This window comes from Myxine glutinosa, chromosome 10 (assembly GCF_964187855.1).
Source record: "Myxine glutinosa chromosome 10, kmMyxGlut1.1, whole genome shotgun sequence".
Lineage (NCBI taxonomy): Eukaryota > Metazoa > Chordata > Myxini > Myxiniformes > Myxinidae > Myxine > Myxine glutinosa.
In genome coordinates, this window is record NC_136270.1 from 55,112,983 (window position 1) to 55,137,474 (window position 24,492).

Here is a 24,492-nt window from a genome sequence, read left to right on the forward strand (position 1 = left end):
GGTAAGTAATTGTCCGATTAATATGAAACCTTGAAAAGGCACATCCTCGGGTCCCCAGCAATATACCTGGCAAGTTAAAAGTATATCGGACCCGTGGTTGTCGAGAAACAGCGGTCACAGACAAACGTACAAACAGAGATTACTGGAATTATAGATAGATACAATGGACGACAAAATGTAAATGTTTCATGATATTTGTTATATTATATCACCTTTATCTATCAATATTGTTGAAATGAAGATCAAATAGCTGTATGTTGAAATATGTTGAAAAAGTCAAAACTTTACTTGGCATGTACTTACTTTTTCACGTGACGATATTAATCAGTGTTAAAGTCCCTTGTTAGCCTGATATTGTATAAATAGTATATTTATATATGATACGACTTTTCATATGACACCTATATACATATATATATATATATATATATATATATATATATATATATATATATATATATATATATATATATATATATGAGTGCGTCTCCAATACTGCTACTAAAAACGTGATAATGGGTTCAAAATTTCAAATTGAGGTTCACTCATAACTTTTATCTTTATTAGAATCTTCAAACACTGCCACAATACACAAAACATTGCAAAAGATAAAATCACAATGCCAAGTTCATGAAAATTGCTTGGATACATAACCCTATGCTCAGAGTAACATTCATCACTTGGTGTCCTCTGTGACACCATACTTCATGAAGTGGAAAGATAAATTGATTGTAGCAGCAGCAACAGTAAGGCTTGAAGGTTCATCATCTGATGTCATACCCTTTCTATTTGAAAAAATAAATAAATCCTCATTTCGTCAGCAGAAACTTGAGCATTTTAAAACATCCCCCCCCCCCCCCCCCATTTTAAGCATCAGAATTTGCAGATTGTAATCTTATCATTCCATTTCATGAAATATTAACCCCTTTTTACATTCAAAGTGTACTATTCCCTTCTGCACGGATTGTAAGATTTTTTTTTTTCCTTTCTCTAAGGGAGGGTGGGGGTGGGGGGGAGGGGTGGAAGAGAAAGAAAGGAGAAAACGTCTTAGGATTAATTTTGGTACCCCCCAAAAAATTACCTTTTGCACTGATCTGTTATTTAACTCCATTCCCATTTGCCTGTGATGTTGACATTGGGACATGATCCAACTTGGCATCCAACAATTACATCCAACTGTTAATAATTTGCACTGCTAAAGCTGCAGCAATTATTACTTACAATGGCTTAACAACAACAAAACTCCACCCATATGACGACCATTTTGTTTTCGACATCAATTAAATACATGAATAATTCTAGCTCAAAAGTTCCCCATTCCTTTTGGTAAAAGTGATTATGGGTTGAAATCGCCCGATGTGGTAACATTCGTGATAAACGACACTAGGATTTCGGTGTCCTCACAAAGATCGTTTCTAGCATGCATGTGCACAAGTAAACATAGGAAATTAACTTTTCATTTGAAAAAAAATATTAAATCAGTAAAACCTGTGGCTAATAACTCATAATATCTCCGTATTCTCAAACAGCAGTAGACGGCTCCAGTAAACAAAAAAAAAATAGAATGCGATCTTCAAGATAACGATCGTGCGTTCAAGAGGACAAAACAAGTAAACGACACCTCATGATAGGAACGGAAAAGAAAACATTTTCGCTCTTTTTCACGATTTTTTTTCGTGAAATTTTTCACGCTCTTTTCACGAACAATTTTCGCATTTCGCTCTTTCACGAGCCTCGATCTTGTATACAAAAAAAAAAAAAAAAAAAAAAAAAAAACATCTCATAAAACTTATAAGCGCACATATATGAGTCATCAAAACATCAACAAAAATCCTTCAAAATTATCTTACCTTTACAAATCAAGAAAGATGATTGTCAGATGGCTCGATGAAAGAGTTAAATTTTAGCGATGTTAATCACAGAAGTAACAATCGTCGCCGATGGATGCCGCGGCAAAATGGAGGACGCGGCGGACGTTGGAGCTGAAGCTAGCCGACTCGCAAGTTAAACTGACTTACTATAGCATTGAAAATTTACTGGGTATAAAGTTATCTAATATAACTATTTTATTAAAATAAAGTAGCGCAATGAACAAAAAAAAAAAATCCGTTTTATTTTTGAATAACAATCGTGACGATGAGGACACCACCATAATTTTTAAACATCAAATCAAAATTACTAATAACTAATTTCAGTCAGCTGCATTAAACCGGCTCTACAACTGTAGGCTATGTTTAGGTGTTCCTGCAGGTAATACCGTTAGTGTACAAACACGAAGCTGGAATGAGCTACCAATGCAATAACGGTCGTCATGAAGAGAAACACGACAGGTAACGATCGTTATTCCATTTTCGCGAGTTGTTGACTCTTGTTATTCAAATCTTTACATCACAATTTTCATGTCTAATTTGCAACAACAATCTAAGTTATGGTTTTGGGAAGCATCATACCACAACCGACGTTTGTATCCAAATTATAATCATTCAATTATAACCCGGTTCCCTATGTCAGGTTTTGGTGTCCGTTTTCTTATAGAGAGTGACCGCTAAGGCATCAATCACAAAAAAAACAGAATACGTGAATGGCGCCATGTTATTTTCCTTATATCTTTCTTACATAATGAGGCAATTCTTGGGTTCTTTATTTAAATAAAGGTGTACATTTTTTATTCACTGGCAATTATATCTGTTGTGTCAAAAACTCAGCAGTATTGGAGATGCACTCATATATTAAAAAGATTTAAAACAATGATGTATGACCCTCACTAATTTGAACTTTCTCCAACCCTGTTTTTCTCTTAGAGACTGAGAAAAAACTGATGTCCTCAGTCACGCGAATGCATATTATCTGTAAGAAGCAGTAGGCTTTGTTTATTTTGTAAGATGTTAGAAATCTCTGTGTTTCTTCATGACTTGACATTTTTTGGCCGAGAGAGGTGCTGACCAAAGGAGTTGAATCACGCAATGCTTGTTATCTCTTTAAACCTCATTTGAACTGTCTTTGATCTTTGACCATAAATAGCCATGCTGCTGACGATCAGGGAGCTATTGGTTCAGTTGTAATGTATTAAATGTAGTGTGTTGATCTGTGTTGAATGTAGCGTAGTGTATTCGTTTTATTCGTGTATGTGTAACTCAAAATGGAAGTGTTTTTCTGTAAATACCTTTGGTACCGGTGAATCAAGTACTCCCATGTGTCATTAAATCATTAATTGTCTTCTGAGACGAGTGTGGACCTTGATCGAGTCTTGTCAAATAATTTAAAGGCTAAATTAATTTAAAAATCCACTACATTATCCACGGTAGTTGGCATGCCTCCTGATTACCCATGGTGGTTGGCATACCTCCTGGTTACCCACGGTGGTTGGCATGCCTCCTGGTTACCCATGGTAGTTGGCATACTGCCTGGTTACCCACAGTGGTTGGCATACCTCCTGGTTACCCATGGTGGTTGGCATACCTCCTGGTTACCCATGGTGGTTGGCATACCTCCTGGTTACCCATGGTGGTTGGCATACCTCCTGGTTACCCATGGTGGTTGGCATACCTCCTGGTTACCCATGGTGGTTGGTATGCCTCCTGGTTACCCACGGTGGTTGGCATGCCTCCTAGTTACCCATAGTGTTTGGCATGCCTCCTGGTTACCCACAGTGGTTGGCATACCTCCTGGTTACCCATGGTGGTTGGCATACCTTCTGGTTCCCCATGGTAGTTGGCATACCTCCTGGTTACCCATGGTGGTTGGCATACCTCCTGGTTACCCACGGTGGTTGGCATGCTTTGATCAATGCTCCGTTCATTCTATCCATTGTTCTACCTGTCCAGCGACACAGGACGACACGAGCCTTCATGATCAAGACCAAGTTGATTTTTAACTTCTAGTATTTACTTTAGTCCTTTCTAGAGATGTTTTTTCATTTTTACAATTAAATTTCCATCTTGAAAATAACTCCGACAGTGTCGCAAATTTAACAACAAATCTAAAGCTTCGAGTTCCACATTCTGCTAAGTCATCGATCTCCCACGTCATGAGTCGAGGTGCGAGAGTCACGTAAAATGGACACCAATCGACTCAGGTCCAAGATCGACTTAAGTACTGCAGGCCTCACGTAATAATTCGTACCAGGATAAAGCATAAAGCTTCGTAAACTCGTTTAAATATATAAGAACATATTAAACAGCAACTGACCTGGCCAGAGCCAATGTCGACAACTTCCCTGCAACCTAAATCATCACAAAGATCCTTCACAATCTGCAAAAGACAAAGTGAAAACAAAGCTTGGTACATCAAAGTTGGAAAGTTAGTAAAACATAGCGTTTAATTTCGACCAATCACGGGGAATCTCTTGTGTACTGATTTAGTTATCGCGGGTTTAATTTCGACCAATCGTAGGGAACCTCTTGTGCACTGAATTAGTTATCGCGGGGTTAATTTCGACCAATTGTAGGGAACCTCTTGTGGACAGATTTAGTTATCGCGGGGTTAATTTCGACCAATCGTGGGGAACCTCTTGTGGACAGATTTAGTTATCGCGGGGTTAATTTCGACCAATCGTGGGGAACCTCTTGTGGACTGATTTAGTTATCACGGGGTTAATTTTGACCAATCGTGGGGAACCTCTTGTGGACAGATTTAATTATCGCCGGGTTAATTTCGACCAATTGTGGGGAACCTGTGTAATGATTTAGTTATCGCAGGAACCTCTTGTGTACTGAATTAGTTATCGCAGGTTTAATTTCGACCAATTATGAGGAACCTCTTGTGTATTGATTTAGTTATCGTGGGTTTAATTTCGACCAATTATGAGGAACCTCTTGTGTATTGAATTAGTTATCGCAGGTTTAATTTCGACCAATCACAGTTTTTGAACCGAGTTCATTTCCCACCACGAGCCTTTGCTGTTTCTCGTGCATCGTTAATAATGACGCTGAAGAATAAAACGATGGAGAATATGTGATGAATGTTACCAGTTTCAACCTTGCACATATAATTGTAAATCAGCAGCACAGCTGAGGTCCAGGTGGTAACTGAAACATGTTGTGTGTACAGTACTTTACTGTACCGATCTCCACGTAGACACTACATCCGGTATAATCTTCTGTGTAATCATAATAAATTTATTTGTTTTTGGTTATTATTGCCCTTAATGATTTTTAGTCATCGCTCCCAAGAGGATAACTGTTTATAGTAGTGACCCAAGTGGAAAAATGTCGAAGAAAAGTGATGTCTGACTCAGAAAGTGGAGGTGTTGGATAAGCTTGGTCAGACGAGAGTGCGTTTATATATTTATTTATTTGATGGTTTAGGAGCTGTAGAACAACATATAAAAGAAACAACAGATTACAAAGGGAACCAATTTAAGATATTGTGGGCATAGGGGAGGAATGGTGGAGGCTTTGGTGCTGGAAGGATGACCTAGAGGTACGCACACTCGCCGCTAAGCCATCTTGTCGGGGTTTGAATCTCGACCCAGCTATAAACTGTCATCCCGGTGTTTCGGAGACAAGGTCATTCATCAATGCGTGTGACATCCCTCAAATGAATGTTCAACAGGCATCCCGTCTGCCAGGATTATTTGGAGGACGTCGAAGACCCCACGATGTCCTTTGCGAAGAGTAAGTGAGCTATCGCTGGCACCGTGAACAAATTACAAACTCCTGTCCTAACTAATGTTGGGAGGGCAATGGCAAACCACCTAGTATAACTCAGCCCTTGCTCAGGTAGTTGCGTCGGCATCACCGACACTCTGGGAGAGGAGGAGGAGGAGGTGGAGGAGGAGGAGGTGGAGGAGGAGGAGGAGGAGGAGGAGGAGGAGGAGGAGGAGGAGGAGGGAAAGAGAAAGAGAAAGAGAAAGAGAAAGAGAGAGATAGATAGATAGATAGATATAGACAGATATAGACAGATAGGCAGGCGGGCTTTAGACAATTTCCAGAAGGGAAAGGCTGTGCATTGATAAACTCAACATCAAAATAAACGTATCAAATCTTTAGAAGGACACTCATTAAAATCCTCCATGCAAAAATGATAAATATTTGAACACAGGTAAAGTTCAGCTATCTTTACTGAACACTTGTCAATAAACAAGAGGTTGCCTCAATCACAAAAAACATGAACATCACAAGGGGTGGTGCAACAAAAGTCACAGCACTGCAACACAAAGGCACGCACCTGAATACAGTCATAACTTCATAACAGTCATTGACTTCCGGGTTCGGTTGCGAGAGGACGCTGGCGTTGCATATTCGCCGCTTCTCCGACTGGATGGATGTACAGGGTCTGCTTCTACCTTTCTGACCTGACATCTCACACCTGTCCTGCCTTTTCACACCCGCACGTGCCGCGTGTTCTCCGGCTGGATAACGGAATCTGCTTTTGATGGTACGGAATACGGAATTCGAAAGGCCCGCTCCCGTTGATTGTGGCCGTGGCCTTGTTTGCCGGTGGCCTTGTGGCCTTGTTTGCCGCTGTGGTCTTGATTAGCGGCTGCAGTCGTTTGCCGCTGCGTTTGCCGCTGCGTTTGCCGCTGCGTTTGCCGCTGCGTTTGCCGCTTTGCCTCCTCGACCTTGGCCTCGTACTCGTCCCTTCGCTCCTGCCTGGCATGGCTCTGAAGTACTCCGCCGCAAGGCTTCTTCTGCTCAATACCCGCTCCACCCCATCATGCATCTCTGCCATCAAATCAAATGGACTCCTCCGACGACCCAGGTACATTCACCGTGGCTCCGGTCGCAAGTTTGTTTATTTGCAATCAGGTCACTCCATCCCCGTCCTCTGGTCGGCTCAGCGCACTCTCACTCTTCGTCCCAGCGCACCTGGTCACAGCAACCCACACGATCGCACCTCTTGCCTACGAACCCTGGCTAAATCACCTGAATTCATCCCTGCTGTTCAAAACAACATCAAGCTCACCCTGTTCAACACCCGGTCCCTCAACAATAAATGCCTCATCCTGAACGAATACATCCTGGATAACAAACTGGACTTTCTCTGTCTCACCGAAACCTGGCAAAAACCTCTGGACTACTACACACTCAACCTCACCACACCCAATGGATATTCCTACGTCAATAAACCACGCTCGGAGGGCCGAGGTGGTGGAATTGCCGTTATCCACCGTCAAGACATCAAGACCAACCTCATCTCCATCTCATCTGCTCCATCATTTGAACACCTGGCTTTAAAACTCTCTGGTCACACGCAGTCAGTCATGGCTGTCGTCTACCGCCCTCCCAAACCACACCCATCATTCCTGTCTGACTTCTCCTACTTTCTGACCCAGCTATGTTCCCTCTCCCCCTCAATCCTCCTCCTTGGTGATTTCAATATCCACATGGACTCCACTGACTCCACAATAACCACTGACTTCACTGATTTACTCACCTGCTTTAACCTCACTCAACATGTCGACTTTCCTACCCATATCCGTGGTCACATTTTGGACCTTGTCTGCTCCACTGGATTAAATTTGCACCATCTCTATGGCTCCGACCTCACCCTCTCTGACCACTTAGCCATCACTCTGACCATCAACATCCCCGCCCCAACACCAAGGCATTATCGCACAATCAACTTCCGTAAGCTAAACGCTCTTTCACCTACCTCATTCTCATCCACCCTCTCTGAAAAAATGTCCACTTCTCCCTTCATTGACCTCCACACCCCTTCCGACCTCACTGACTACTACAACCACACTCTCTCCTCCTGCCTTGACCAGCTTGCGCCTGTAAAAACCAAAACAGTTTCTTTCACCCATTCTGCTCCCTGGTTTACCCCTGAACTCCACCTGATGAAAACTCGTGCTCGCCAACTTGAAAGACTCCGCAATAAAACGGGTCTCACAGTTCACTCCCAAGCCTACAAGGACCACATACAACACTACAAAGATGCCCTCTCCCGCGCCCGCTCTGCCTACTACTCTCAAATTATCCACTCTGGCTCCGGAAACCCAAAAGCACTCTTCTCGACAATAAACAAACTCCTCCGCCCCCTGAACACCACCACCCAGTCATTCACAGTAGACAACTGCATCTCCTTCCTCTCTTTCTTCCAACGCAAAATTGACAACATCTACAACAGCTTGACCACCGCCGCACCCGCTCCCCCTCCAACCACCTGCCCCCCCTTGTCCTGCCATCCCCTGTCTCGGTTCTCCCCAATCTCTCCTACTGACCTCTCTGAACTCCTCATAGGAATGAAAACTGCCACCTGCACTCTTGACCCCATCCCCTCCAGCTTTGTCAAAGCCTCCCTCCCTGCTCTCTCTCCACTTATCATTGCAACAATAAACTCCTCCCTGTCTACAGGCATCGTCCCACCTTCCCTCAAAATTGCTGCTGTTACCCCCATTCTAAAAAAACCTGGTCTAAACCCTGACACCCTAAACAACTTCAGACCCATCTCCAACCTACCCTTTCTGTCAAAAGTTTTGGAACGCGCTGTAGCCACTCAACTCAAACATCATCTCTCTGCCAATAACTTGTATGAAACATTCCAATCCGGATTCCGCTCCAACCACAGTACTGAAACTGCTCTCCTCAAAATCACCAACGACCTTCTCCTCTCCTCTGACGCTGGCAACCTCAACATTCTCGTCCTCCTCGACCTCAGCGCTGCCTTTGACACCATCGATCACACTATCCTCCTCACCCGACTTGAATCCACCTTTAACGTCACCGGCACTGCCCTCTCTTGGATTAAATCATACCTCTCTGACAGATGCCAGTTCATCTCCATCAATAACTGCAAATCCCCCACTGCTCCCCTCCCCCAAGGTGTCCCCCAAGGTTCAGTTCTTGGCCCCCTCCTCTTCATCCTTTACCTGTCCCCGCTCGGTCACTTAATCCGCCGTCATGGTCTCCAATTCCACTGCTTCGCCGATGACATCCAGCTTTTCATCTCCACCAAGTCCGTCTCCACCGACACCCACTCTATCCTGACAAACTGCATCACTGAAATAAAATCCTGGCTTCAAATCAACTTCCTCAAGCTTAACTGTGATAAATCTGAAATAATCATCATTGGCCCAAAAACGCTCACAAAATCCACCCATAACTTTGCCCTCAACATCGACGGTATCCCAGTATCCACCTCCCCTCACATCCGGAATCTTGGCGTCATCTTTGACCAAACCCTTTCCTTCGACAAATACACTAAACAGATCACAAAGTCAGCCTTCTTTCACCTGAAAAACATTGCCCGTCTCCGCTCATCCCTCTCCTCCACGGCTGCAGAAACCCTCATCCACGCCTTCATCACCTCCCGTCTGGACTACTGCAATAGCCTCCTCTATGGTTCACCCTCAAAAATCACCAATAAACTCCAATACATTCAGAACTCCGCTGCCCGTCTACTCACTCATTCCCGGACCCGTGACCACATCACCCCCGTCCTTTACAAGCTTCACTGGCTCCCCATCCCCCAGAGAATCCAGTACAAAATCCTCCTCTTGACATACAAAGCCCTCCATAACCTGGCCCCATCCTACCTGGCTGACCTCCTCTCCAGACACATTCCCACCCGCAACCTCCGCTCTGCTGGTACCAACCTCCTGACCCCCTCCATCCGGACCAAATTCAGATCCTGGGGGGACAGGGCCTTCTCCATCGCTGCTCCCACCCTCTGGAACTCACTACCTCACACCATCAGAGACTCCTCCTCACTCACCACATTCAAAACATCACTAAAGACCCACCTGTTCAACGCTGCATTCAACATTCAACCCACAGCATTTAACCCCTGACTATCTCTTCTCCTTCTCCCTCCTTTTGCTTTAAATATTTCCCTATTGATTCTTGTCTTGTCTTTTTGATTCTTGTCTTATATATATGCCGTATATCGCTGCTGTTTGTTTTCTTGATTCTTGTCTTTTTGCAATTGTTGTTTTCATGTATTGTTATGCATTATGTTTTCCACTCTGTCAAAGCGCCTTTGGGCTTCTGGAAAAGCGCTATACAAAATAAATGAATTATTATTATTATTATTATAACAAAATGACACAGGAATGGACACAACACTCCGAACAGTCAAGGACAGAATAACAGCAGTCCTCAATATCATGTGTGTCCTCCCTGAGCTGTGATGCAGGCTGTACACCTCCGACACATGCTCTGTGCCAGACGTCTGATGCGGTCCTGGGGAAGTCTGTTCCACTCCTCCTGCAAGCCTTGAATGAGCATTTTCCGATTGACAGCCGTTAAGTCGACCAAGCTCATCCCATAAATGCTCAATGGGATTGAGGTCAGAGGAATAAGGCATCCAAGGCATCACTTCAACACCCTGTTCCTGGAGGAAGTTGGTGGGCAGGCGAGCAGCATGGGGTTGAGCGTTGTCCTGCTGGAAAACTGTGATGTCAGGATGAGCCTGGAGAAATGGCAGCAGATGAGGTCTCAAAACTTCATTGACATAACGCTGACTAGTGAGATTGCCTTAGATGACGACCAGAGGTGTCCTGAAACGGGTGGAAATGCCGGCCCATACCATCACACTGGGTCCTCCCCAACGATTGATCTGGCGAATACAGCATGATGCATACCTTTCCCCACCTCTGCGCCATACCCGTTGACACCCATCAGCAGCATGGAGGCAAAATCTGGACTCACCGCTGAACAAGACTGCACTCTACTGTTGCTGTGTCCAGCGGTGATGCTGCAGACACCATCTTAGTCTGTTCCGCCGATGCACTGCGTTCCAACACTGGACCTCTGCAAGGACGTCTTGCCACCAGGCTCCGACTTCTCAAGCGCCTCAGCACAGTACAGACACTGATGCGGTTGTTGTGGCGACCTTTTGCCACTGCAGCTGTTTGCGTCGCAGGGTGGAAACGATAACGAAGATGCTGCAGCACAACCCAGCGGTCTTGGTTTGGGGTGGTTACCCATGGTCTTCCTCTTCGTGGACCATCATTCACAGTTCCAGTTTCACCGTAACGCCTGGCCAGGTTGGAAATTGCAGGCTGTGATCAACCAAGACGTTGGGCAATTGTTCGCTGGCTTACACCGCCTCAAGCATCCCAAGGATTGCCCTTAAACGTTGTTCAGATGTCAGGCGTAGAATTTGAATTTTCTTGTTGTTTTCCCTGTCAGAAGCCTCTAGAGTGACTATAGACAGCAGTAAATGAATGTCTAACCACGAGAACTGAAGGATTTCATTATGAGGGTCATTATTTAAAGGGAAAGATCCCTATACAGAACCCCTCAAGCATGCCATTGTTGATCAACCAGGTGATTGAAGTGAAGTTCCCGTTACATAATCAGCCATTACAATTGAAGAAACGTGTTTGTAAAGCTGCACATTTCAAAAAATGAAAGTGATAAGTTTCTTGTGATGTTCAGTATATTTATTTTACATGTTTATTTCAATTGTGATGTGTTTATTTTAGTTGCTGCCCACCTACCTCTATATTTTCTCAATGCCCCTTATTCCCATAGGAAATTGGTTTTAACTATTGCGGAATTTTCTAGGAACGTAACCCCCGCAATATTTAAAGGTTTACTGTATTTCATTTTCATCAAACAAAAGGATTGTACTGTAGATGGAAACATTCACAAAACCCACTCATTTGATTATTGGGTGACCATGAAGCTTTATACAAAATGTTGGCTTCACCTAACATGGCATTTTGCATAACAACAACACACAACAGGCATTTTAAGGCCATTTTCCCTGCTAGAGCGGGGGTTAGCCTTGCGGTCCCATGGCAATCTTCTCCATTTTGCCGTTTTCTGCATCTCCCCTTGTTAACCCCCTTGCCCACATTTCTTCTTCCACCATCTTTAGCCAAGTCTTTCTCGGTCTTCCCCGTCCCCTACTTCCTTCTACATTCATTTCCATCACTCTTCTCAACCAATCACTTTCATCCTTCCTCAACACATGACCAAACCATCTCAACCTGTTTCTCTTCACAGCATCCATCACAGGCTCTATTCCCATCATCTTTCGCAATTCATCATTTGTCTTCCTCTCTCTCAACGATACTCCACACATCCACCAAACCATTCGCATTTCCACCCTTTCCAGCCTTCGTTGCTGCTCTACACGTTCATTACCCATGTCTCGCTCCCATAAATCATAACACTTCTTACACATGCAGCATACACCTTTCCCTTCAGCTTCAACGACACCCCTCCTCGTCAGCACGCCACTCAGTTCCCGAAACTTCTTCCATGCAGATCTTACTCCAGCAACCATTGCCGAGTCTGATCCACCTTCTCCATTCAGCATGTCTCCTAGGTAGCAAAATGTTTTCACGCCGTCTCCAAGATTCAATTCAACATTTCCTCCATCTGCAGCTCCCTCTGTGCACACCTTACACTTGAATGTAGCTGCCACACTGGTTAATGACCCTCTCATACCACTACATTTTTGATTAACCCACTCAGCGCACATTGTACGTTGAATGGAGTTCACTCTGACACCCTTCCTGCACACAGCACACGGCCACTTCCCAGTTCTTTCCACCTCACCACATGCTTTACCCACATGGTTTACTTTACCCTTCCACTTGTTCATCTTCTCCTTCAGTCCATCTATACTTTCTGCAATCAACAGGTCAGATCATCTGCATACAACAACTCCCACGGCAAACCCCCCTTTATGTTCTGAGCCAGCACCTCCATCACAGCTACAAATAGTAGTGGACTTAGTACCGACCCCTGATGCATTCCCACCTTTACCTCAAACTCACCTCTGTTCCCGTCCTTCGTCCTTACATCTGTGCGCACTCTTTCGTACATTGCCATCAATACTCTGATCAACCATTCCTCATACAGTAATGTAATGATATACGTACATGTCACGTCACAATGACGTCACAGTGATAGCAACCGACCGGTGGCTGCATCACTCATTTCCTACTACAACAGGATTTGTTTACCGAAGAAACTTAATCAGCTCTTTTCTTTCATAGTTTTGCTCATTTCACCATCTGGGAAAAGTAAGTACTTTTCCAAACAATAACATATATCAAGACTTATGGAAGAGGTAAACAACAGAAGGTGTTTGTGCAGTACCGATAACCGAGAGGTAATTAGGAAGTGAAAATGATAGTTTTAGAAAAGAAAATAGGTAATTACTCTATGCATCCAGGCCTGCATTAAAATCACTCTTTCCTGCTTTTTAGACATACCTGACCCAGTCGGCAAATCTCATGCTGTTTCTTGGGCTTGACGTGCCTGCGAAAAGCATGTCCGAGCAGCCGGCTCTGACTTCCATCGCCATTAAACTCGAGACTGCCCCCCAATGCGGGCCACCGGGGCAGAGTCAGAGCGGCTGAGGTCGCCTTGAAAGCCAACAGTGAAAGGGGCCACACGGCCGGGTAGCTGCAATGAGCAAACGACAATATTATAGTTTGGGAACCAAAATCTGGCCAAAATAGGGTTTAACGTACAGCAGTCTGCGAGAAAATGTTTGACCATGTCAACATGTTTTTATATTGTCTACATATTGTCGCATCCCTGGGGTTAAGACCCCAAGAGGACGAGTGACTAAAGCAATCTTTAACTCCGAGGTGTATTTCGAACTTGGCGGGATTATCTTATCGCGCGTGCGGGAAGGCCCGAATTCTTATCTGATCGGGAACACATGGGGTTATTCCGAACCCACAAAACAACGAAACGAACCAGGACAAGAAAAGTAAAATTCAACAAATAATGAGTTTATTAAAAGTAATTGTAAACCAAATAAAATGAATGTGAGGTAGAGACTATTTCCTAATTTGAGACGTCTCCAATCATACTCATATACAAACAAGGGAATGATAAAAGAAAATAAAATGATTTGGTAATCCGCCGGCATTCAGCTTTGCGTCCCCAAATGGCTGGTAAGGCTTGCTAGTCGTTCGTCGCCTCCAAACCACTGCACGGGAAGCACACAAAATGGCACGGAGTCACGCTCCTCAATGTCCCAACGTGAGGTCCTTCTCACGATGCTGACTGCCACGAACCTCTCTTTTTCAGTCTCTTTCTACAGCGCACACGAGCCAAAGATGTGCCACCGCCAGGCGACCAAGCCAGACAAAGAGGGAAATGCGACCGCCTCCAACAACCGCCAGCACAAAGAGAAGCACGTGACCGCCTTCAACGAATGTCAGGACAGAGAGAAAATGCTAAATGTGACTGCCTCCAACAAGTGCCAGGACAAAGAGAGCAAAATGGCGAGACCACGTCTTTTTGCTTCAGCTCTCGAATGTTCCATGCTGACGTCACACTCTGTCCAATCATCGAGCGCGACACAATCATCGCATCGCGCCTCCACCAATCACGAAGACTGCGGTGTGGCCTCCTCATTATGAGTCGTCGGAGGGCTGGAGTGTATTCGTCCTTCGGGAATGTTCAGATGACGTCTTTCCCTTGCAGATCGGCATATGCTGTTTCTGTCAGCCCTGGTGGAGCTGTGAGCAAATGAGTCCATTTGTTATAGTTGTTGTTTTACTGAGCCCTCGATTTCCTGGCTGGCCAAATGTAATAAGAACATTAGGGAAAAATCATGGACACCAAGTGTCCCGCAGGGTTCGAATCCCACTCCTGACACCAAATGTCACGTCCGTAGCTAGTTAACACCAGCCTTAACTCCCGAGGCGATCTCCCAATTATGGTGGTTATTGTGCACGCAGGATGGAAGAGACACAAAGCGTTTATCTGTATAAAACACACTGGTTTATTCCGAAACCCAACCGAAACGCGACAACAAAAATGCAACAATAATAATATATAATCAGATAAAGCGCGGAATGAAAACACGAAAATAAAGATGAGGTAAAAGGTTATGTTGAGGATCCTCAAACACGGACACAAACACGCACACAGGGAGAGGTAATAAAATAAAATTCACGGTCCAGCACACTCAGCTGGCCCCAAAATGGGTCCTGTGGTAAGGTCGGCAGCTGTCGAAGCCCAGAGCCACCACGCGGGAAGCCTGTCAAAATGGCAGCAACGCCGCGTGTCGAAAGTGCCCGGTATCAAGGTGGGTGGCGAGCACGGCCCCAGTTCCCTTCTCCTCCGTCCACCGCTTCGCACTCCTTCGGCGTGAGAAAGGAAAGAAATCCTCCTTTTTGGGGAAGGAAGAAAAACGTCCTGCTGCAAGCACACTCGAGACAACGAGCCTCCTAAGTCACACCACCAACGCGCTCTCCTCAGAAGCAAAATCTCCAAGCTTCTTCTCCAGCCAGAACCAATCATGCTCTCTGCTTTACCCAACCAATTGCGAAGCTTCCTGCTACCGCTCACACTCTCGCTCTCCGAACCAATCGTGAAGCTTCCACTTCGAGCTCGGCCATATCATCCAGCTGCGTCACCCGGGAGGTGTGGCCTGCCGGCTCTGTTCCCCCACCCACCATACCATGGTCGCTCCGCTTCTCCTCGGCGGGTCTTCACTGTATCATGTCCATGCAGCGTGATTAACTTGGCCGGCGATGTCATACTTGGCCGGCCGTACCGGAAAAAATGTTAGGAATGGCCACAGAGGGTTTCACGCACAGGGCAAATTAATCTTAATCCTTACTACGGATTAACACGTCATCGTCCCTCATATGATGAGCATTTAAACACAAACTTAAGCTACATTTTCCCTACTTATGTACATCAAAATGCATGTTGTTGATCTACCATCCATGTTGATCACATTTCAAAATCATAATTTCAAAATCAAAACCTCCTCCCTACATTACGACACCCGCTGGGACCCCAAAACGTTCCACAGAAGGTAATTATTTTTCCTTTCAGTAAAATATGCAACTGTAATGATTACTAAATGCGTCCCCCATCATGTGAGCAAATCCTCAGCTCTGATTGATTGTCTGATCTGTTTGTGGGGACATACGGACAGACAAACACTGTTCTAGACAACATTGCCCAACGGGCTACACCAGAAAAAGATCTTCTTTTTTAACCCCTGTGGCACGAAGTCCCCACCCCATGGGGCATGAACCGGGGATCAAATCCACAAAATTGTAACATATTTCATGCGTTCCCCCAATGTTGATTGCATGTACAAAGTTTCCTTGAAAATGTTTTTAAATGTGCCCATAATTGCATTTTCTGGTATTTGACCTTTTGGCCCCACGAGGCAGGGCCAAAAATGACACTGCTGTCACACCTTCTTGCCATGTGGCGATCATAACTATCAAGTTTGGTGAAGTTCTGCCCAACCGTGTATGAGGAGATGGCGTGACAAATGGACAAACAGATAACGAGCTGATGACAATTCCGCCCCCTCCACCCCTTCCCCCTCCACACCACCCCTCAATCGCAGGTCTTCATGATCTCCGCATTGCTGTTGTTGTTACGCTGTTCATATTTAGCTCCGCCACCAAAGGTGGATGGAGGTTATGTTTTCACCCCTGTCTGTCTGTCCGTTTGGGAACAAAATATCTCGTTGTGGACGGATTCTGACGAAATTTGGCAGAGATGTAGCGTATGTGACAAGGACGAAATTATTAGATTTTGGTGAAGATCCGGATCCGGATCTGACTACTAGAATTTTAAAAGTGATTCTTCACTATTGGGAAATAGGGCCAAAAACGATACCTAGCAGGATATCTCAAAAAGTTATGAATGGATTTGGACGAAACTTGCTGGACAAGTTGTGAGTGTGACGAGGACGAATCGATTCAATTTTGATGAAGATCTGGATATTGGAGAGAAATTTGGATCTGGAGAGAAAATGGATGCACAATTTTAACTCTCAGGCACATATGGAAAATGAATTTGTACTGGGCCAGTAAATAATGTATGTACTCTCGAACTGCGCCAATGAAAAACTGTGGTCTCAGCAAATATTTCCAATGCATGTATCTTTCTTTATAAGTGAAATGAGATGTGCATTCATCGAAACTGTGACAGTGGAAATCATTGCCAAATAATTCTAAAGAAATAATGATGCTCAGGGAGATCTCAAGAGAACTGTTTCCTCCAATACATTTGTTATTCTTACATACCTATCTCTTGCGGCATGAGCAGAGCCAGATGTGGGGATCAGAATGCCTGAGAAACCCCACATCGCTCTCTTGAGAGAAGCTTCAAAGGACTTTGGCCTTATAAAGAGAGAGAGAGCTGGAAGGAGGAGAGAAGAAGATTCTGCTTGCTCTGCTCTGTGTTATGCTGTGAAATCCTGTCCTGTAACCAAGTGAACTATTCCATGCAAGTGTGCTACACTTTGTATGTAATCTGTGCTTATCAAGCCTAGCTTTCTTCTCCCAATAATTAATAAATTTCCTAACCAACCTAACGGTGTCTTTTCTACTCTGGAGACCTCCCAACACCTCATCTACACCCCATCACACCCAATTAATCCTGCTTCATCATTGGCGTCCCTGGGTTGGCGTCCCTGAAAAATCAAATCAATGTCGAATAAAACTTAATAGTAAGGTTTAATCAAGCCAGTCAGCACACATGATATTCACCTCCCTGAAAAAATAGTTACGTAATTTTTGAACGGCCCCATATTGGTGTTAAACAATCCATGACTGTGTGACAAATCAGCTTGTTCTGATAAAACCATGGCTGAGGATGACATGGATGAGAAGTTTCAGAGTAATTATTTAACAGCGGATTAAATGTGTGTATCCCAATCAAGCTGTTCATATTTACCTCTGCCACCAAAAGTGGATGGAGGTTATGTTTTCACCCCTGTCTGTCCGTTTGTCCGTTTGTGAACAAAATATCTCAAAAGGTTGTGGACGGATTCGGACGACATTTAGCAGAGATATCGCGTATGTGACACCGATGAAATGATTCGATTTTGGTGAAGATCCGGATTCGGATCCGACTACTATAATTTTTAAAGTGATTCTTCACCATTGGGAGATAGGGCCAAAAACCATACATCGCAGGATATCTCAAAAGGTTATGGATGGATTTGGACGAAACTTGTTGGACAGGTTGTGTGTGTGTGCGGACAAGGAAGAATAGATTCAATTTTGGTGAAGCTCCGGATCCAGATTCGGCTAGTAGAATTTTTAAGGTGATTCTTCACAATTGAGTGATATAGCCAACCAGGTGGAGGTATGCTCGCTACTGAGTGCCGTTCTAGTTTAAGAGTGCTTTAATGCATGGTTTCCAAGTCGGCCCATGACTGGATTTTGTGGCAGGTTGTGACGACAGTGCGTTCAATCTTGCTTTTTCAAAAAGAGTGGGGATAACAAGTGAAATTCAGGCCATTCCGAAGGACTTTCTTGTGAAGATTATGAGGGGTATGGTATGGATACTTGAACAGGAGAATGTGTTACCCACCAAGGAGGCCATTTAACCGACATCATTTTCAAAACCGAGTGTATTCTGAATAAATTCCATTGTCTGTACTTTACAAATGTTAATGCAGTTGAATAAATAACTCCTGTATTAAAAGTTATTTATATTTCAAAAGTTCGCCTTTTTTTTGCAACACGCGGTACAAGTTTAATGATTTTGCTATCTGTCTGGAAAAAAAAATGGGGGTTGGGGAGGATATTGTATGGCATTACCAAATCAGTGAAAATAATTATAGGTATATTGGTACCAAGTATCTAAAAACATCCCGAACATCCCAAACATCCCTCCAAACGCATCCAAGCCACAGGTAACAGCATATTTAAAGCTGGAGTTTGAAATAAATTAATGTGGAGCTTAGTCTGGCATAGCTAATGGTGATAATGAGTGTGATCATGATTTTGGTGATTGTGATCCAGATAGATGGGATGTTAATGCTGTCCATGATCATGATTTTGGTGATTGTGATTTATATAGATGAGATGGTAGTGTTGTCCATGCTCATGATTTTGGTGATTGTGATCTATATATATATATATATGAGATGGTAGTGCTGTCCATGATTGCGATGATGGCATAGCTAATGGTGATGTGTGATCATGATTTTAGTGATTGTGATGTCGATAAGTGAGATGATAGTGCTGTCCATGATCATGATTTTGGTGATTGTGATCTATATATATATATATATGAGATGGTAGTGCTGTCCATGATTATGATGATGGCATAGCTAATGGTGATGTGTGATCATGATTTTAGTGATTGTGATGTCGATAAGTGAGATGGTAGTGCTGTCCATGATCATGATTTTGGTGATTGTGATCTATATAGATGAGATGGTAGTGTTGTCCATGCTCATGATTTTGGTGATTGTGATCTATATATATATATATGAGATGGTAGTGCTGTCCATGATTGCGATGATGGCATAGCTAATGGTGATGTGTGATCATGATTTTAGTGATTGTGATGTCGATAAGTGAGATGGTAGTGCTGCCCATGATCATGATGGATATGTTGATGTCAAGTGTTATGGTCGTGTTCATGATAGTGATCACGATGATTATTCTGAGCATCATAATTAATCGTTATGGTGGAGATTGCCTCGACGGTATCAATGAATGTAAAAAAACACGATTCTATTAATCGGACTGTGCGCACACACCAGATCGGATCCACACGGTCATCCAGCAGCAGACGGCAGAGTTCATCTTGAGACAAACGCTCCAGCACAAACTGCCATGATGCAGGAATCTTATTCCAATGATTTTCCGTAAAGAATTCCTGCATAAATCAGCAGTACGTTTAGTGCTTGAGCAAATAAAGTACACCGCCAACACGTGCACACTGTACAGGTCACTTTAAAATGCTTTAAAACCGTTTCAACAATCGACATACAATTGTGTAAGCGTCCAAAACGTTTTCAAACATCGACAGAAACTTCAACGTTTGTTTCACCATCTTCTTCTTCTCCTCCACGGTTGACGACGGATGGCAGTCAGTTTGTCTCCCGGCCATGGACGTCCACATGTCTATCTCTATGTCTATGTCTATGTCTATAAGTATAAGTATAACTATGTCTTCAATCTCGAACTCAATCTACTCTTCTTCTGAGACTCGTATTCTATATATATGTTTATCACGTTGTTCGAGCGACATATTTAAGCCATTTTGTCTCATTTAAACCATCGATCGCCGTTATGAAACACAAGATATACCGACTTGTGTTTTGGTTTACATACACCGCCCGAACACGTCCTTTCATTCTCCGACTTTATTCATATTTCTTTAAATACTCAGTGACGCTGTTATTCTTAGAAAGTTTTTCTCTGTTTCATCAGTAATATACATTACGTTAAATATTTATTTTGTTTGCTGAAAAATGTTGTGTTCCATAACCAATCAGCTTGCAGAGCGCTCGCCAAATCGCTCAAGCATTCAAACAAGCACTCCGTCGAAACGCTTGATAAGGAACGGGTGGCTTAGCAAGCGATAGCACGCTGCTTGGTAATGGAACACACCAGAATCGCTGATTATTATATACATGCATCGTTTAATCCGTTTGTGTTCAGAGCTTTATATACACTCTTATGTTGATTAAAATGTAAGTAAATCAGCCAATGACACTAAATTATCTGAATCACGTGGTTTCGATTGTAAACCAACCAATGAGATTAAATTAGCTGATCACGTGGTTAATCTTTTTGGAGCCATGCGAAACCACGCCCATTTTAGTGTCCTAAATACGTTCCGACGGAAGTAGAATACCGGGAGCAAGGAATTAGTTCCGTCTTCCTAGGTTTTTGGGTCTACCTCAGTAATATGGCGCGTTACTTGCGGTTTGTTCGATCTATCGATGTTGTTGCTTCGTTACAAGGCAGAACCGCAGCATTTCTGGCGCCGGCGCTCTGCCCCGGGAACCAACGACGCGAATGTGAGTGCATTTCGCGGTTTGAGGTGTATTTGTCAGGAGTGAATCTGAATGATAAAATGAACAACGAACCGACCTTCATCGTGTGATTCGTTTGGTTTAACAATGGGGGTCGGGACCTCGTTGGGGTCGGGACCTCGTTGAGTTCGTTGATAGCCCCTCGGGTTACAATACTTTGTCCGTGTCGGCTGCACCATGGTGGGAAGGTCGATCGATGCAAGGTCACCGAGAGCCTGTGGCCTCCTGCCACGTGACACGTTATAATTCATGAAGACCATTGTTTGTAGTTACGACGAATCACCTCGAAAGGGCCAGACGTGCTCGAAACCTCATTTTCTAATTCGAGAGGGAGCAGATTGATAAAAACCAAGGTCCACGAACACGACGCAATCATCCGAGAGATGGAGATTACATGATGGATGGAGATTACATGATACATGGAGATTACATGATACATGGAGATTACATGATACATGGAGATTACATGATACATGGAGATTACATGATACATGGAGATTACATGATACATGGAGATTACATGATACATGGAGATGACATGATATATGGAGATTACATGATAGATGGAGATTACATGATACATGGAGATTACATGATACATGGAGATTACATGATACATGGAGATGACATGATATATGGAGATTACATGATAGATGGAGATTACATGATACATGGAGATTACATGATACATGGAGATTACATGATACATGGAGATGACATGATATATGGAGATTACATGATAGATGGAGATTACATGATACATGGAGATTACATGATACATGGAGATTGCATGATACATGGAGATGACATGATATATGGAGATTACATGATAGATGGAGATTACATGATACATGGAGATTACATGATACATGGAGATGACATGATATATGGAGATGACATGATATATGGAGATTACATGATACATGGAGATGACATGATATATGGAGATTACATGATACATGGAGATGACATGATATATGGAGATTACATGATAGATGGAGATTACATGATATATGGAGATTACATGATAGATGGAGATTACATGATACATGGAGATTACATGATAGATGGAGATTACATGATAGATGGAGATTACATGATACATGGAGATTACATGATATATGGAGATTACATGATAGATGGAGATTACATGATACATGGAGATTACATGATATATGGAGATTACATGATAGATGGAGATTACATGATACATGGAGATTACATGATAGATGGAGATTACATGATACATGGAGATTACATGATAGATGGAGATTACATGATAGATGGAGATTACATGATACATGGAGATTACATGGTAGATGGAGATTACATGATACATGGAGATTACATGATAGATGGAGATTACATGATAGATGGAGATTACATGATATATGGAGATTACATGATAGATGGAGATTACATGATAGATGGAGATTACATGATACTAGCAACAGTACCCGCCCTACGGCGGGGCTTCAATTGGGAAGCCCAAATGAAAAGGTAAAATATCAGAAATCGAAGGCTTTTTTATTTTAAACGATTCACATAAACGATAGTATTTGATGAACTTATAAAGACTTAGGTGAGTTATAAGTGTGACCAGCATGTGCACGGGATTCTTCCCAGAAGAATGAGTGGTCGCATTAGCTTGTGCGACTTAAAATGAGCGAGTGTTGTTTTCACGTTTGGGCCAGTTTTACATGTTGTATCCCGAAGGAATGAAACGAACGTTTTCCTAGCTTACAATTTTATTTGACGTCACACATGCCTCAAAATACACTCACTTATATAGGATTGAACGCTGAATCCGAAAATGTAAGTGAAATTGCTTTGTTTTTTTTTTTACATTATCTTCTATATATATTTTAAATATATATCTGTGCAGTGTCTGTCTTGTGTTGTCTTGTCTTGTCACTGAACTACTCCATCAAACTTTTGTGAAATCGTACTATTCCAACTTGACCCACGGCGGGAGTATGCGCTCTACTGAGTGGCGTTCTAGTTTTTATTAAAAACTGTTATTTTGTATTATGTACTGTTATGTATAAACGAGAGCGGCATATGCGTTGTGAAGGGCTTTAGAGAGCTTCTTCTTCCTCCTTCTTACTCTCCGGCAAGCACCCCCTTCCGTAACCTGAAATCCAGAGACCACATTGCTTGGTCACCATTGCATATTTACCTCCAATACCAAAGGTGGATGGAGGTTATGTTTTCACCCCTGTCTGTTTGTCTGTCCGTTTGTTTTTGTCTGTGAACAAGATATCTCAAAAAATTTGTGGACGGATTCGGACAAACTTTGGCAGAGGTAGAGTACGTGACAATTACGAAATGAATAGATTTTGGTGAAGATTCGGATCCGGCTACTCGAATTTTTCAGTGATTCTTCACCTTTTAGTGATATGGCCAACCAGGTGGAGGTATGCTCTCTGCTGAGTGCCGTTCTAGTTTCACACAGTGTTTAATTCGCCTTCTCCTCTTTTTAGACACAGCTCCAATTTGGTTCCTTTACCCCTCCGGACACATTTGAGACATGAGCAATCCTTGTACTGAACGTAAATTCACCATGACCAGTTTCCATATTTGCCCATAATTTACACCACACGCAGACACCTTTAGTAAACACCAGCTCCTCACATGAACCCCAATCCAAGGTTGGGAAGGAAGTGACGCCGGCTTCCTTTTTCAATGTGCCTTGTCGGGAATGTCTTTTGCAAAGTGAAGATGCACATCGGACTCCAGAGCACTGCACAGGCACGGCCAGCGATGATTGACAGGGGAGGAAGGAAGGTGGTGCTTCTGTGACAACACCAATCCGAAAGCTCTGTGTGGGATGAGAGGTGAAGATCTGAACTTTGCATTCTGAGGGTCCGCCCCCTCTTGAACTCTAATCCCACCAGACTCCGCCCCACTGAAGCGGCATAAAAAGCAGAACGCAGAGGCATTTGGCGCTTTCTGGCCGAACCAGGAGACCTACTGTCAAGAAGAGAAGAACCTGCCTGCCAACCCCAGGACCTGAGAGATACTCCTTGCGCTGGAAAGAGGACTCGCTACATTGCGGTCAACTAAGCCCGAAGCACCATAAGAAGGGTCAGGTCAGGAGTGAAAGAGAGCACGCAGGAAGATGTCTCTGGGGAAGACTGAAGCTCCATACTGGCGTACACATCTGCGTCTTGCTGCCCTATGAATGAATGAATGAATGATCGTTTTAAGGCCATTTCCCCCTGCTATAGCGGGGCTAGCCTTGCGGGCCCCATGACAATCATGGTTCCCTGTTTGGGGCAATTTTTTAGGGCCGGATGCCCTTCCTGACACCAACCCTTAGTCGCCTCCTACGATGCGCAGGATACTGTGTACCTATTCTAAATCGGGGTACACACCGGGATGATAAACTAATCTCGTTTGTCTCCCTTGCCACACAAGAGCATCACGATCCGAGGTAAAAAGAGTCAACAACAAGCCTAGCCATCAGGGCAGGCACACTCATTTGCACCTCTCACTTTTCCTGTACTGTCAAAGTCTCACTTCACCCCCCCCGCCCCCCCAACCCCCTCTTCCTTATCCCCCTGTACAGTCAAATACGTATCTGTACAGATACGTATTTGACTGTAGAGATACGTATTTGACAGTCCAGATACGTATTTGACAGTCCAGATACGTATTTGACAGTCCAGATACGTATTTGACAGTCCAGATACGTATTTGACAGTCCAGATACTTATTTGACAGTCCAGATACGTATTTGACAGTCCAGATACGTATTTGACAGTCCAGATACGTATTTGACAGTCCAGATACTTATTTGACAGT

The 24,492-nt window shown here is 43.6% G+C and overlaps 2 protein-coding genes across 4 annotated transcripts in view; one reads left to right on the top strand and one right to left on the bottom strand.

Annotated features, from left to right (window-relative positions):
* METTL25B (methyltransferase like 25B) overlaps nucleotides 1-19,942 on the bottom strand; it is a 40,046-nt gene extending 20,104 nt beyond the window's left edge. The window contains exons 1-4 of one of the 3 annotated variants that reach the window (XM_068127718.2): nucleotides 19,695-19,942; nucleotides 19,402-19,520; nucleotides 13,121-13,313; nucleotides 4,189-4,251 (exon numbers count right to left, since the gene is read on the bottom strand). In XM_068127718.2, coding sequence (XP_067983819.2) covers nucleotides 4,189-4,251; nucleotides 13,121-13,313; nucleotides 19,402-19,520; nucleotides 19,695-19,766 — 447 coding nt within the window. In that variant the 5' untranslated portion in view covers nucleotides 19,767-19,942. Of the gene's footprint in view, nucleotides 1-4,188; nucleotides 4,252-13,120; nucleotides 13,314-19,401; nucleotides 19,521-19,634 lie in introns of all 3 variants that reach the window. The other 2 variants (XM_068127717.2, XM_068127719.2) reach the window with 2 other exon arrangements.
* A 522-nt stretch (nucleotides 19,943-20,464) lies between these two features.
* IDH2 (isocitrate dehydrogenase (NADP(+)) 2) overlaps nucleotides 20,465-24,492 on the top strand; it is a 51,614-nt gene continuing 47,586 nt past the window's right edge. The window contains exon 1 of the mRNA XM_068127729.2: nucleotides 20,465-20,670. Within this exon, the coding sequence (XP_067983830.2) occupies nucleotides 20,559-20,670 (112 nt within the window). The 5' untranslated portion in view covers nucleotides 20,465-20,558. The remainder of the gene's footprint in view (nucleotides 20,671-24,492) is intronic.